Genomic DNA, 13,222 nt, shown 5'->3' with positions numbered 1-13,222 from the left:
GAACACTTCCTTCCGGGTTTGCAGTGTTTGGGTTCCAAGTGGTTTGAGTACCAAGGCATTTGGGAACCAAGGCCTTGCAAAATAAACCCCCTGCACTTCAATTATGGGTTTCTGAAAATCCCAGATGCAAAAACGAAAGGAAATCCTGCGTAACGAGGTGCTTGGGTTAGCAGGGTGGTGAGTTGCTGTTTTGAGTAAGGAAGTTTCTCACGCAACACTCCCTTTAATCTCGACTGGATGTTAATATTGTTTTTTTAAAAAAATAAAAATAAATAGAGGGTGTTTCTAATCAGAGGGATCCATCTTGTCAGGGTGGCACAATGGCATCTCCCAGCTCTGGCCAGCTCGGCAGGTTTGGCAAAGTTGGCATCCTTGCAAAGCCAACGCCGAGCGAGGGCGGGGCTTGCTTGCCCTTACTCCGAATGGGCATAATTTTTTCCCCTGCCCCGTTTTGCGGGAGAACCTCAAACTCTTGCTGAAATCGGGGGGGGGGGGGAACGGGGCCTGTTTTGTAGCGGCGTATCGCTGTCATAAGGGACACGGGTGGCGCTGTGGGTTAAACCACAGAGCCTAGGACTTGCCGATCAGAAGGTTGGTGGTTCGAATCCCCGCAATGACGGGGTGAGCTCCCGTTGCTCGGTCCCTGCTCCTGCCCACCTAGCAGTTCGAAAGCACGTCAAAGTGCAAGTAGATAAATAGGTACCGCTCAGGTAGGAAGGTAAATGGCGTTTCCGTGCGCAGCTCTGGTTCGCCAGAAGCGGCTTAGTCTTGCTGGCCACATGACCTGGAAGCTGTACACCGGCTCCCTCGGCCAGTAAAGCGAGATGAGCGCCGCAACCCCAGAGTCGGCCACGACTGGACCTAATGGTGAGGGGTCCTTTTACCTTTATCGCTGTCGGATGTGGGCAGGTGGGGATAGACGCAACCGTTCCACCTGATTTTTGGGCAGGACTTTCAAGGGGGAAATCTGGGTTATTGACTGCAATCCAGCAGTGGGAGGGAGGGGGCTGATTTCCTAGGGAAATTTGAAAGAAGGGTTTAAACCCACTTTTTCCCAGAAATCGCAGCGCCAAGTCGCAAAACGCGCCTGGGGAACTCCGAGCGCCGACCAAAAGGTAAGACAAGGTTCTAGTTCTCGTGCTCCTGACTTAAATAGCAACTGTGGCTGTTGCAAGGAGGGTGGCAATTTTTTATTGCAAAGACCTGGAACCCTGGGGAGACTCGACATGCCAGGACGGGTTGCCAAACCCATTTCATTTACCTGTTGTTCTGTGAAAATGTGCCCAGGTTCCAGCCCTCAGTCTGACTTATGCAACGTGCAATTTATGCCATTTTAAAAAATATTTTTTAAAAAAAACCTTAAAGGCCCGGAAGGGTTTTCTGAAAAATGAAATTGACGGGGTTGCAGCCAGTGCTGGCCTTACTCAAGAGTAGACCCACCGAAAACAACAGGCGTGAGGTCTATTAACGTCAATGGGTCTACTTTTGAGTAAGGCAAGCGCCAGATGCAGCCTATGATTTTAATCTTTAGATTGAGCCAACACAAAGGATGAAACGAGGTGAGTTTTTTTCACTGGGGGGGAGGGCAGAGAAGGTGTTGCTAAATAATAATAAAAAAAGTTTAACCAGGAAATGACACTCACTTTTAAAGCGTGTCAACTCTAATTTTAAAAATTCCAGATTTATTCGCAATTCTGAACAAGACCAGCAACATGCTCCTCCGAATTTTGCAGCTCGTGCGAAAATGAACAGTTATGGGTGAACCTTCACCATTTGCAGTAAATGACATTTTTAAATAAAATCTCAATGGGCAGGAAAGCATTTATTACGGAGCACATACAGAACAGAAGCGAAAACATGAGATTGGCAGCCAGGGAACGTGGAGATCCATGGAGGCTGAAAAGCTAGGAATGCCATATTTTGAAGAGAGAAAAAAGAAGACTTCTACTTTTAACTACGGATCGCTGTTATGACGACTCTCGTCCAAAATACCCTTCCTATACGTAGGGCTTCAGAAACGGCGACACACCACATTTACTCGAGTCTCATGCGCCGTCGAATCTAAAGCGCGCCGCAATTTTTGCAACATCATTTGGCCAAAAAGGTGAGCAGTGGATTCAAGAAAACTTGATAGTAGCAAAGTTCTTCACTTTCAACAACAAAAGAATAATAATAATAATACCTATTGCTCCCTCGCTTGCCACAGGAAAGTATTGGGGTTCACGTTCCCCTCTTTCGGAACATCAGTATGCGCATAGCAATTTATTAAACTGTTTCACATGTACGTATTGACTTTCCTGAAGGACAAGGGGATGGGAACACCTGCCCTCCCAAACTCTTTGTCTGAAATATTTGAGTCCCAAAGCACTGAGGTCCAGCTCCGAGGGTCTTCTGGCGATTCCCTCAATGCGAGAAGTGAAGTTACAGGGAACCAGGCAGAGGGCCTTCTTGGTGGTGGCGCCTGCCCTGTGGAACGCCCTCCCTTCAGATGTCAAGGAAATAAACAACTGTCTGACTTTTAGGAGACTCCTGAAGGCAGCCATGTAGTAGCATGTTTTATGGCCTCTGGTCCCATCACCTCCTGGCACACAGAGGGGGAAGAAATGGAGGCAGTGAGAGATTTTACTTTCTTGGGCTCCATGATCACTGCAGATGGTGACAGCAGTCCCGAAATTAAGAGACGCCTGCTTCTTGGGAGAAAAGCAATGACAGCATCTTAAAAAGCAGAGACATCACCTTGCCAACAAAGGTCCGTATAGTTCAAGCTCTGGTTTTCCCAGCAGTGATGTATGGAAGGGAGAGCTGGACCATAAAGAAGGCTGATGGCTGAAGAATGGATGCTTTTGAATTGTGGTGCTGGAGGAGACTCTTGAGAGTCCCATGGACTGCAAGAAGACCAAACCTCTCCATTCTGAAGGAAATCAGCCTTGAGTGATCACTGGAAGGACAGATCCTGAAGCTGAGGCTCCAAGACTTTAGCCTCCTCATGAGCAGAGAAGACTCCCTGGAAAAGACCTTGATGCTGGGAAAGATGGAGGGCACAAGGAGAATGGGACGACAGAGGACGAGATGGTGGGACAGTGTTCTTGAGGCTACCAGCATGAGTTTGACCAAACTGCGGGAGGCAGTGGAAGACAGGAGGGCCTGGCATGCTCTGGTCCAGGGGGTCACGAAGAGGCGGACACGACTAAACAACTAAACAGCAACATATATGTTGGAAGTGTGGCTGGACAACCCAGTCAGATAGGCAGGGTGCAATAAAGATTCTTCTTCTTACTACTACTACTAATACTACTACTAAGTAGTATCTGAAGAAGTGTGCATGCACACGAAAGCTCATACCAAGAACTAACTTAGTTGGTCTTTAAGGTGCTACTGGAAGGAATTTTTTTATTTTGTTTTGACTATGGCAGACCAACACGGCTACCTATCTGTTAACTACTACTACTAACAAAGACTAGCACATCTACAGCCAATCCATCACGGACATGCATATATCTGCCTATAGACATAAAAACGTAAGGCTGTCGTCACGCTGCATTTTGCATGATGAAGGAAGGGCTTCATCTGCCAAATTAGAGAACTGTCGAGTTGGAAGGCACCCTGAGGTTCACCCCTTGGACAATGGAGGAACATGCACTTCCCCCATGCAGGAATCGAACCCACAACCTAGGCGTTATCACGTTCACAACCCGAGCGTCCACTGTACTGTTAGAGGGTGTATATACGGAAAAACCAATTAATTTTTTTTTTCAAAAAAAAGGGTAGTTTTTATGCCTTTGCGAAACTCAAGAGCTGCCACCTTTAAAACGAGCTCGCTTCATTTTATTTTATTATTAAGCCAGAATGGCTGGGGAAAGGCAGAACCCTTTTGCAATGTTTTTTTTTTCATTTTCATTTTTAAAAAACCCTCCGTTTCCTTAATCACAGGAGCATATATATTTTATTTCAGGCATTACCGAAATCCTAGAAAGGGATGCGGAACAAGCTGGCAACAAGTCCCATTTGAAGCTTTTGCAGATCAGGTGAACTTTCTTGCACCCCCAGCTCCACAATAAAGTGCGGAAAGGATTTATACCTTGGTGCGTGCGTACATATAAATATATCTTTCTACGGATATAATCCAGGCATTTTAATTCTTTGTTTGGGAGAAGAAGGGGGTGAGCAGGGAAAAAGGAGTTGGTCGGAGGGGAGACGGAGGAACCCTCAGATGCAACGCCAACCTTCCTTTTTGGAGAGAGATCAAAGAGTGCCAAATTAACAATTAAAGATGGAGGGGGGGGGAATCCACAAAGAAGGAAAAGAAAACAGGCGCTTGCTCCCTTGATATGCGGTTGTTGGTTTGGGGTTGTTGTGTTTCCTGGTTTTTGCCCAAAGGTAAGCTGCTGTTTTATGGATGCGGGTGACGCTGTGGGTTAAACCACAGAGCCTCTTGGGCTTGCCGATCAGAAGGTCAGTGGTTCGAATCCCCGCAATGACGGGGTGAGCTCCCATTGCTCGGTCCCTGCTCCTGCCCACCTAGCAGTTCGAAAGCACATCAAAGTGCAAGTAGATCAATAGGTACCACTCCGGCGGGAAGGTAAACGGCGTTTCTGTGCGCTGCTCTGGTTCGCCAGAAGCGGCTTAGTCCTGCTGGCCACATGACCCGGAAGCTGTACGCCGGCTCCCTCGGCCAGTAAAGCGAGATGAGCGCCACAACCCCAGAGTCGGTCAGGACTGGACCTAATGGTCAGGGGTCCCTTTACCTTTACCTTGATTCTTGCTTTCGTTTTATGGATCAGCGGTCTCGTTAGAGAGTAAAATTCATGTTAAGCTGCTGTTTTAGGGGTTGTTGTTAAAAGCCTGGAACAGATTAATCCATTTTGCATGACTTTCTATGGGAAAGCGTGCCTTGGTTTTGGAATGCTTTGGTTTTGGAACGGAATTTCCAGAACGGATTAAGTTCGAGAACCAAGGGACCACTGTATTGAGAGAAGGCATTCCCTCGTGATAAAGATGAGGTGGGAATACAGGGATGTGTCTGCCATATTCTCAACATCCCCAGGGTCAAACAGCCAAGGGCGCTGCAACCCGTGAATCTTATCAACATCTGGAAGACTGCAGACTAGAGCTTGTAGCTTTTGCTTTTATTTTGGCAACCACTTGTTCCTGCAGTTTAATGCAATGAGCTTTTGGCTGAAAGCTAAGGAATGAAAACTGTCCTTTCCAAACCTGTTTTTATTTTTTTGGGGGGGCACCCCAAAATCATCGATTTTTGTATAGGTAGCTGTATAACACACTATGGAATTGTACATAATAATTATGCATTGGGATACAGGGGGAAAACAGAGCTTGCGGGTTTTCTGATACTTGCACAATGTTTTTTGCATTGTACAATGGGACCTTGGCATTCGAACAAATCGGCTCCCGAATGCCGCAAACCCGGAAGTGAATTTGCAAACGTTTTTCGGAAGTCGAACGTCCAACGTGGTTTCCGATCTGAGTGCAGGAAGCTTCTGCACCAATCGGACGCCGCGCCTTGGTTTTCGACCGTTTTGGGAGCTGAACGGACTCCCAGAATGGATTACTATACCACTGTACACCCCTTCTTACTGCTTAGAATAAATTGAGGTTGCCGTTTTTCTTTGTGCTGCAAGCGCCGCAAAGCTCCCGCATCGCTTGGATTGCGCATTCTACGCAACCATTATTTCTTGGGATTTGGGGTACGGAGGACTCCTGCTTCCAGCCATTCTCCAATACCCACAATGTTTTTTTCGACAAGGTTTCCATATTTCTGACAAATTCTTGCAATCATTTTCACTGAGTTACCTCTACGGCGATTCTAGCTTTTCATTTTGGGGCGACCATTTCCCCCTACAACTGAGAAGAAGCAGGCCCTTTTGCAGTGTTCCTAAGCCATGGGTAGGCAAAATAAGGCCTGGGGGCAAGATCTGGCCCAACTGCCTTCTCAATCCGGCCCGCGGACGGTCCGGGAATCAGCGTGTTTTTACATGAGTAGAATGTGTCCTTTTATTTAAAATGCATCTCTGGGTTATTTGTGGGGCATAGGAATTCATTCTTTTTTTCTCCAAAATATAGTCTGGCCCCCCACAAGGTCTGAGGGACAGTGGACCGGCCCCCTGCTGAAAAAGTTTGCTGACCCCTGTCCTAAGCAAAAGCTCACCCCTTCATGATACAGGAAACTGATTTTTGGGTTTTTTTGGAAAAAGTCAAAAAGTTTTAACCCTGCTGCAGACAGAAAGCAGCCTCTGGCTTCCTAGGGGGCCCAATTTTGTGGCAAGACAGCTACAACAGCCGCACATCCCCACTTGGCCCTTTCTCAGATAGACTGCTCCTGCACATGGAAGCTCCACCCAGCACAGAACAGAAGCTTCCATCAAACCTTTTGCTTCCCCTCTTTCTCAGAAAGGACGAGCGCTGCCAAGGCGAAAGGAAAGACTACAGAACCGCTCATCCCATCCCGGAATCTCAAACACAGCTGGGGCGGTTGCGGCAAGAAGCCCAAATTATTTTGCGAAAAGCATCAAAGCCGGGAGTTGGGGGTTGAAGAAACCTCCTCAGATGTGACAGGCTCCGGGCAGAGGGAGTGGAAAGGGGTGGCCAGTGTGTTTGTGTGTTGTGGGGGTGGAAAGAAGGAGATTACACTTTGCTGTAACCACCTGTAGCTTCAAAATTCGGGAACGTGCACCAACTCGCCCCCACTCCCAAGACACGCACGGGCGCAGAAGTCTCTATAAACACACGCCCCATATTCAAAGCAAACCCCCTCTATCAAACAAAGCACATTTTGCTTTCATGCTCAAAAATCAAAGGACGCACGAAGTCGGGAGACCCCCCCCCAAAAAATGGGGAAATGTACCTTGAACTTTTGCACCTGCAGTTAAAAATAAAAAAACACAGCCTTCTAGCAAACCGTTCTTGCAAACCAGGCTACAAACCCCATTGCCCTAGACCAGGCATAAGGCAAATTCAGCCCTCCAGATTGTTTTGGGACTACAACTCCCATCGTCCCTAGCTAACAGGGCCAGTGGTCAGGGATGATGGGAATTATAGTCCCAAAACAGCTGGGGGGCGGAGTTTGCCTAGGCCTGCCCTAGACCCCTGGCCCGGGATTGGCTGCTGGAAGTTGGGGGCGGGGTCTGGCACAACCTATGGGAGACCCCTGGTGTTTCCCCATATCCCTGGTCTGAGAAAAGGCATTCTCTGCTCTCGAGAGGGGAACGCCCCTTTCTAAAAGGCGGTCGTTCCTTCGGCTCTCGGGGTTATTCGTGGGGCATAGGAATTCGTTCATTTTATATTTTCCCCCCAAAATATAATCTGGCCCACCACAAGGTATGAGGGACAGCCCACTGCTGAAAAAAGTTTGCTGACCCCTGTAAAATTCATGATAAATTGCTGGTTTAGGGGTTGTATTAAAAGTCTGGAACAGATTAATCCATTTTGCATGACTTTCTATGGGAAAGCATGCCTTGGTTTTGGAACGCTTTGGTTTTGGAACAGACTTCTGGAACGGATTAAGTTTGAGAACCAAGATATAGCATGGTATTTGTAACTTTAAGCCGAAAGCCTGCCTTCACGGATCGCATTGCGCTCTGCCTGATCGTGAGTAAAACTTCTTTTTGTTACTTACGAATAAGACTGCAGTGTCTTTATTCTTTTAGGAGGGGTCAAAGGGGTATCACCAGGAATAACAGAACATATCTCAATTTGGGCAAGCCAGATTAAATATGCTTATTGTCTGAACAGACTCACACAAGTCTGCAACCAACTTTCTGTAAATGGGGGCAATGCACTCTACTGTATAAAGAAACTTGCTAGAGCAAGTTAGAAAAAGGTAAAGGGACCCCTGGCCATTAGGTCCAGTTGTGGCCGACTCTGGGGTTGCGGCGCTCATCTCACTTTATTGGCCGAGGAAGCCGGCGTACAGCTTCCGGGTCGTGTGGCCAGCAGGACTAAGCCGCTTCTGGCGAACCAGAGCAGCACACAGAAACGCTGTTTACCTTCCCGCTGGAGTGGTACCTATTTATCTACTTGCACTTTGACGTGCTTTTGAACTGCTAGGTTGGCAGGAGCAGGGACCAAGCAACGGGAGCTCACCCCGTCATTGCGGGGATTTGAACCGCCGACCTTCTGATCTGCAAGCCCTAGGCTCTGTGGTTTAACCCACAGCGCCACCCGCATCCCTTAGAGCAAGGGTAATATTAATCAATATATCCTCTCCTGTTCCCCGCGACATTCCCACATGTCGCCCCTCTCCAGATGTTGTGCCCGAATCCCCGCAACTTCCATCATCACCTCTGATGCTGCTTGCATCACTTATATCATTATAAATTATTATAATATTATTATTATTGCCATGCAGGAAGCTGGAGTGCCAGCAACAGCAAGCACAAGACCTCAGGATCCTCGTTTGTGCAACCCTGGAGGACAAAAACCAGAAATACGGGGAGATATATTCAAGCATACCTGATCCTCCGAACTGCGTGCTAGCCAGAGTCGTCGGTCTGTTTTTCCCATTGGCTACTGGCAGCGGGAACATCTGGGGAAGAAGAAGAAGAGCGGGGAAACAGCGTTAGAAACTCAGATATATATACGTCAGGCGCCAAACAGCTTCTTAAACCACGGTTGCTGTTGCAAACACGAAAATTTCCGGTTGCCATTTTGGGGCAAGGTGGCTCTAACGCCTTGATTTTTCATCATCATCAACCTTTATTATGGTCCAGAGACCCAACAAATCACTACAAAACTATACACAATTCCTACAGCCTACCTGCAGGTTAAACAAGCATTTTGTTCAGATTATAGGGATCATTGGTTCTTGCAACCACTGATAAAAACTTCGCCACTGCTAATGTTCTAGCGTTTGTCTGGTCTTCCAGTAGGAACCTGACATAGTGAGCCTCTGATTTTCCCAGGAAAGGTACCAGCAAGGGTAATATCAGTTCAGCCCTGGCTTGCTCATATTTTGCACAGTGCAACAAAATGTTTTATGGTGTCGATGTCTTGAGCACACCTGGTAGGGAACTCCTCTCAACACTGCAGAAGGAAAGACGTTTAGTCTGGCTTTGGTGAAAAGCCTTCGATAGTTTGGTACTGTCAGGTTTTTAATGTAAGATGTTGACTTAAAGACATGCCCATATTGGGCATTAGGTCGAGTCATGGCCGACTCTGGGGTTGCGGCGCTCATCTCGCTTTACTGGCCAAGGGAGCCGGCGTCCAGCTTCCGGGTCATGCGGCCAGCATGACTAACCTGCTTCTGGCGAACCAGAGCAGCGCACGGAAACGCCGTTTACCTTCCTGCCGGAGTGGTACCTATTTATCTACTTGCACTTTGATGTGCTTTCAAACTGCTAGGTTGGCAGGAGCAGGGACCGAGCAACGGGAGCTCACCCTGTCATTGCGGAGATTCGAACCGCCGACCTTCCGATCGGCAAGCACAGGAGGCTCAGTGATTTAGACCACAACTAGACTAAAGGTAAAGGTAAAGGGACCGAGCAACGGGAGCTCACCCCGTCATTTCGGGGATTCGAACCGCCGACTTCTGATCAGCAAGTCCTAGGCTCTGTGGCTTAACCCAAGCGCCACCCACGTCCCATGCGCCACCACCTGCATCCCATAAGTGGCCGATAGCCGGGTGCAAAATGTGCCTGGCAAATTTTGAACATCGGGGAAGAGGTTACCTAGACAAGGAGAAGGGGGTGCCAGGGTCGGCGGCTACAGGCAGTATTTAACACCTCCCAAAATCTGGCACAGTTTCTCCTCTCTGGGTTTAAACACACACATATATAACACACAGAATAAGAGTTGGAAAAGGGACCCTTCAATGTCATCTAGTCCAACCCTCCTGTAGTGCGAGAATCTCAGCTAATGAGGCCATGAAACGCAGACTCTCAAATTCTGCTTCAAAACTTCTAAGGAAGGTTTTTTTTAAGGACTTCTAAGAAAATCCATTCTGCTGCTTTTTAATATATGGGATAGGGAAGCAAAATTTAAAAATTTAAAAAAACTTCCCAGGAAATTTCCGCTCGCCTCCAGTTGCAGACTAAAGTAATCTGACCACCCCCCTTGCTTTTTTAAATACGCCACACACACACACACACACACACACACCCCAGCAAAAACAAGAGTCAAAGAAGCAAAATCTATTGCTGAAAAGCCGCACAAAAAGCAGACCGCTGTGAAGCCGATCAGAAATTTCAATTTATTACCTAGGTTTGAAAGCGAAAATTCGGACACAAAAGTTTAGCTCTTTTTTTTACGGCCAAAGTTGCAAATGAAGTTTTGACGTACGGCAACCCTAACTTCAACAATCCCCCCCCTTTCAAAAACATTCAGATAAATCGGAAACTGCCCGTGTGATCACAGCAATATAAACAAGTTTTGGCCCCAGATCAATGAATAAGCAGATCTCTCTAACTCCAAACACACTTGCAATCTTCCTGGTCAAAGTTTTGCAGGAAAGACCTGTGAAAATATGCATCTTTGATTGATTTTTTCCTCTTCTGTGCTTTCTATCCAATGCTGGGAAGATCTGGGAAGAGGAATGATTTGTTGTTGTTTAGTCATGTCCGCCTCTTTGTGACCCCCTGGACCAGAGCACGCCAGGCCCTCCTGTCTTCCACTGCCTCCCACAGTTTGGTCAAACTCATGTTGGCCTCTTCGAGAACACTGTCCCACCATCTCGTCCTCCGTCGTCCCCTTCTCCTTGTGCCCTCCATCTTTCCCAGCATCAGGGTCTTTTCCAGGGAGTCTTCTCTTCTCCTGAGGTGGCCAAAGTCTTGGAGCCTCAGCTTCAGGATCTGTCCTTCCAGTGAGCACTCAGGGCTGATTTCCTTCAGAATGGAGAGGTTTGATCTTCTTGCAGTCCATGGGACTCTCAAGAGTCTCCTCCAACACCACAATTCAAAAGCATCCATTCTTCGGCGATCAGCCTTCTTTATGGTCCAGCTCTCACTTCCATACATCACTACTGGGAAAACCATGGCTTGAACTATACGGACCTTCATTGGCAAGGTGATGTCAACAATACGGCACAGGTTATCAGCAAACAGGTGGTTTGCATGGGAAATGACTGTGGACTAGAAACTTAAGCAGACTGTGTAGGCAAGTTCAACATTAGCCGAGTTATGGCTCCAAGGTCCATTCATAGTGATTCTTTCCACTTAAATAAATTTTATTGAGGTTTATAGAGAAAAATATACAAAAGTTACTTTCTTTTCTCTCTTTTTTTAACCAAACCAGGACTTTTATATAGATACCATAAAAATACAAAAAGGGGCATAGGTAAGGGAAGAATAGAAAAGAGGTTAAAAGAGAATGAAAAATAAGACAGAGGGCGAGATGGTGGGACAGTGTTCTCGAAGGTGCCAGCATGAGTTTGACCAAACTGCAGGAGGCAGTGGAAGACAGGAGGGCCTGGCGTGCTCTGGTCCAGGGGGTCACGAAGAGGCGGACACAACTAAACAACAACAACAAGACTTCCAACATTGGATTTTCACAGACCTTTCAGCACTTTCTGCCCAGACACTGCTTCCGGGAACTGCAGTGTTCTGGCTACATCCAGGAAATTCCAGACATAGGGCAACCCCTAGAGCTGCCGGTCAGTGTAAGAAATACTGCACCAGATGGACTTCCTATGTTCTGGCTTAAGATCAATTCCACCTGTGGCGCTTTAAAGCATCTGCTTTAAAGAAAGCAGAGATATTCCCTGCAATTCGAGGGTTGCAAAACCGCACCTTTAAATTTCCACTACACCGCCACCTTAAAATGCAGACAACCTCCCTTCTGAATCTTTTTACGCAGCGTCAGAAAAAGAAACAGATTTGCGAACGTGCAAAGGAAACGAATTCAACAACAGAAGTTTCGCCCTCCCTCCCTCCCTCTCTCTCTCTCTAATTTCCCATGCAGTGTGGAAAAACCACCTTCAATGCGTGCAGCGCTAGAGGACTACAGCTCCCATGATGCAGTGTGCTAAAACAACAACAACACATACACACAGAGAGAGCTGGCGCAGAAATACGAAAGGAGCCATCCGGAATCCCAAATCTACAATTCTATGCATCTAGGTAAAGGGATCCCTGACCGTTAGGTCCAGTCGTGGCCAACTCTGGGGTTGCGGCGCTCATCTCGCTTTACTGGCCGAGGGAGCCGGCGTACAGTTTCTGGGTCATGTGGCCAGCAGGACTAAGCCGCTTCTGGCGAACCAGAGCAGCGCACGGAAACACCATTTACCTTCCCGCCGGAGCGGTACCTATTTATCTACTTGCACTTTGACGTGCTTTCAAACTGCTAGGTGGGCAGGAGCAGGGACTGAGCAACGGGAGCTCACCCTGTCGCGGGGATTCAAACCATGACCTTCTGACTGGCAAGTCCTAGGCTCTGTGGTTTAACCCACAGAGCCACCCACGTCCCTCTATGCACCTAGCAGGCACCGAATTTCGAGAAACTGTGTTAATATGATGTGCAGAATTTAGACCCCTTGCCTGACCAAATGGACTAGAGAAGAGAAAAGAGACCGACGCTGTCAGCTGTCACTCTCTGGGTTGAGTTTTATCTCTCTCCGTGACGTGGCGCTTCTCCCTGGCCTCCTTCCAAGGCTCCTTATGTTAAAAAGTCAAGACCACACGCGCTTCAAAGGCGTGACACATCGCTCTCCTCTGACCGCATGTCGCCCGCCGAAAGTCTGCCTCCGTTCGGCTTCCCTCAATAAAATCAGCAGGAGGAGCCCGAGAAATGGGAGAATGCGTCTTCTTAGAGGAGCCATTCCTACTTGAGAAAGGAAAAAGCTTCCCCATATCTAAAGCCCACTTGATCATCACCTCCTTGACCTGTTTGTATCATACATTTTTGATATTACCTTAGTTTTGTTTGGTAATAACATTTTTTCTAACAATGAAGGTTCGTTTGAGAAACCTCTTTTCTTATCTGACCTGAACACTTCACGCAATTGATGGTACTGGATCCAACTCGTCAGATGTTGTTTAATTTCCTCATAATCTTTAATTACCAATTTATTCTCTTTTTCCTTAGTCAGATCTTTTTTCCTTAATCAGATCTTTCTATGTGGCCGATTCAAATTCCATATTTTTCTTTTTTATTGTAATTGCTTCTAGAGGTGATGCCCACCGTGGTGGTTTTGGTTCTAGGAAATCCTTATATTTTACCCATGTTTTATATAATGATTATAAAGAGGAAGAATGCCTCTTTTTAGAGGCATTCCTAC

At 47.2% G+C, this 13,222-nt stretch overlaps 1 protein-coding gene across 9 annotated transcripts in view; it reads right to left on the bottom strand.

The window, feature by feature from the left end:
* TCF3 (transcription factor 3) overlaps window positions 1-13,222 on the bottom strand; it is a 90,713-nt gene that overhangs the window by 62,476 nt on the left and 15,015 nt on the right. For all 9 annotated transcript variants that reach the window (XM_081846167.1, XM_081846169.1, XM_081846170.1 and 6 more), the window contains exon 3: window positions 8,467-8,539. In XM_081846167.1, coding sequence (XP_081702293.1) covers window positions 8,467-8,539 — 73 coding nt within the window. The remainder of the gene's footprint in view (window positions 1-8,466; window positions 8,540-13,222) is intronic.

This window comes from Podarcis erhardii (genome assembly GCF_964252035.2).
Source record: "Podarcis erhardii genome assembly, chromosome: 18".
NCBI lineage: Eukaryota > Metazoa > Chordata > Lepidosauria > Squamata > Lacertidae > Podarcis > Podarcis erhardii.
This window is presented reverse-complemented; position numbering and strand designations above follow the sequence as displayed.